Source organism: Cebus imitator, unplaced genomic scaffold (genome assembly GCF_001604975.1).
Source record: "Cebus imitator isolate Cc_AM_T3 unplaced genomic scaffold, Cebus_imitator-1.0 Scaffold0, whole genome shotgun sequence".
Classification (NCBI taxonomy): domain Eukaryota; kingdom Metazoa; phylum Chordata; class Mammalia; order Primates; family Cebidae; genus Cebus; species Cebus imitator.
In genome coordinates, this window is record NW_016107315.1 from 4,018,263 (window position 1) to 4,021,019 (window position 2,757).

Below are 2,757 nucleotides of genomic sequence, written 5' to 3' on the forward strand. Positions count from 1 at the left end.
AAATGAAGAAACTGGTTCACATGTTTTGGTTCTAGGCTGGGATCTATTGCTCTAGAAGATAAAGAAGAAAAGATTTATGGGTGAATTGTTGCCTATACCAAGAAACCAAATGACTTCTTTCATCAAAGATGGGCTTTGATGAACTAAGTGAGAGATACAATCAAAATTCAAATCGACAAGTATGAGCTCAGCATTATTTATTCACTTATTGAGTGGCTGTGCTATTATTAGGCCCTGTGCCAGGTTCTATGGATAAGTAGTGAAGAAAATTACCCAAGATCTCTGCTCTGGCATCAAAAGCCTTGGGGAACTTTCCAAGGACATCACAGGGTGACAGTTTTCACACCCATTCCTACTTTAATCAGTACCCAAGTGTTGTGCGGAACCCCTATTAACCTCAACAAGGGAAGGAACCAAGTTCAAGAGGCTGAAGAGACCCATCGCCCAGGCTGGAGTGCACTGGTGTGATCTCGGTTCACTGCAACCTCTGCCTCCCAGGTTCAACTGATTCTCCTTCCTCAGCCTCTTGAGTAGCTGGGATTACAGGTGTGCACCACCACACCCGGCTAATTTTTTGTATTTTTTTAATAGAGATGGGGTTTTACCACGTTGGTAAGGCTGGTCTTGAACTCCAGAACTCATGATCCACCTGCCTTGGCCTCCCAAAGTGTTGAGATTACAGGCGTGTGCCACCGTGCTCGGTTGTTTTATTACTTTTAATGGCAAAAACTGCAATTATTTTTGCACAACCTAGTATTAGAGGCTTACATACAGGGGAGAGAACCTAGTGGCAGTGAGCTGGAAAGGAGAACCTTAGGTACAGAAATGGTCCAGTGGTGACAGCTGGATAACATATCCGCATGGCCTAGTGGCAGTGGGCTGGGCAGGAAAACCACAACCCCCTGCAAACATCATGCAGCTTATATAACATATTCACTTAATGATACTCTCCCTGTAATGACCTCCCTCCACCTGGCAACATTCATTTGACCCAAAACTTGGGGCCTCAATCTCCTGTATGTCTTGTGTTCCAGGTGATAGACTGGGGGCTAAGATGTTTATCGTAGGTAAGGAACAAAGATCTAGTTGGTCATTCCTGGATTCCCTATTTAGGAACATACATTCAGGTGCATCTGCCATACAGGATTATTCTAAGGATATGCTTAAATATTTGCTATCAGGGCCAGGCATGGTGGCTCATGCTTGTAATCCCAGAACTTTGGGAGGCCAAGGTGGGTAGATCACTTGAGATTAGGAGTTTGAAATCAACCTGACCAACATGACGAAACCCCACCTCTACTAAAAATACAAAACTTTTCCGAGTAGCTGGGGAAAAAAAAAAAATACAAAACTTAGCTGGGCATGGTCGTGCATGGAGCAAAATTTAAAACAAAACAAAAACATAGGCTTATAGGTTATATAGTCCTTTTCCTTCCAGAAACGAGTCTTGCTCTGTCACCCAAGCTGGAGTGCAGTGACATGATCTCGGCTCACTGCATTCAAGCGATTCTCCTGTCTCCCATGCTCAAGTGATTCTCCTGTCTCCCATGCTCAAGTGATTCTCCTGTCTCAGCTCCCAAGTAGCTGGGATTACAGGCATGCACCACCAAACCTGGCTAATTTTTGTATTTTTAGTGGAGATGGGGTTTCGCCACATTGGCCAGGCTGGTCTCAAACTCCTAACCTCAGGTGATCCACCTGCCTTGGCCTCCCAAAGTGCTGGGATTACGGGTATGAGCCACTGTCTGTGCCCACCCTTATATATAGTCCTTTTAACCACAAAGAATTTTTTTTTTAAAGGCTCACTTTTGGGCTGGACCCTGTGGCTCATTGTGTGTAATCCCAAAACTTTGGGAGGCAAATGTAGGGGGATCACTTGAGTCCAGGAGGTTGAGGCTACAATAAGTAGTGATCATGCCACTGCACTCCAGCCTGGGCCACAAAGTGAGACTCTGTCTCAAAATACAAACAAACAAATAAAACACTCATTTTTGAAGCAAATACTGGGAGATGGTAGAGGTGATAATGTTGGGAAGTTGAGAAAGATTTGAAAGAGGGCAGATTTCAACTACCTCTTTGGACAGTTTTAGCAACGGAGGGAAAGAAGAGCTAAGCAGTGCCTGGAGAGGAATGGTGATCCTTACTATGTCAACTTGTAATCACAAAGTGTGAAGCATGGAGTACCCAGCAGGCACTGAGAAAAACAGTTCTCACCCCTCCCCCAACCCCACCATAACAGGGAATCAGAAGAATTTTGAAGATCTAATGAGTAGTAAATACTTTCAGCTTAAGCAGTTACTAAAAAAATAAAAGAAACAAATAATGAAATGCTGCATTTGCTGATTAGAATAAGAAAATGAATTTTTCGGTCTGATGGCATACATACAAGCTGTAGTTCAAAGGTCACTGCAACCTACTCACTTATACTGACAGTAGGCAGTATTCTAGGGTTTACTGCTGCACTAGTTGCTATTTCAACATAACTTCAAATAGCCCTGAAGCGAGGTACTCTATCCCTCCTGCCAGTAGCCCCACTCCCACCCAACTCTGGGAAAAAAAATTTAACGAAAAGATAGTCACATTGAAAAAAAGTTTATTTAAAAAAGTTCTAGCAGCAAGAACAGTAACAAAAGAAAAGGAGAGACAAACAAAACAAGGAGGTCGTATATCACGGAACTTGTCTCCACTCTTAATCGAGTTCTTTATACCGAGCAAACATGACTCTTCGAACAGCATCTCGGTAAGTCTCGTTGGACT

The 2,757-nt window shown here is 43.3% G+C and overlaps 1 protein-coding gene across 1 annotated transcript in view; it reads right to left on the reverse strand.

Moving 5' to 3' along the window:
- Window positions 1-2,576: 2,576 nt before the first annotated feature.
- Window positions 2,577-2,757, reverse strand: part of RBM6 (RNA binding motif protein 6) — a 138,736-nt gene continuing 138,555 nt past the window's right edge. The window contains exon 22 of the mRNA XM_037736710.1: window positions 2,577-2,755. Coding sequence (XP_037592638.1) covers window positions 2,690-2,755 — 66 coding nt within the window. The 3' untranslated portion in view covers window positions 2,577-2,689. The remainder of the gene's footprint in view (window positions 2,756-2,757) is intronic.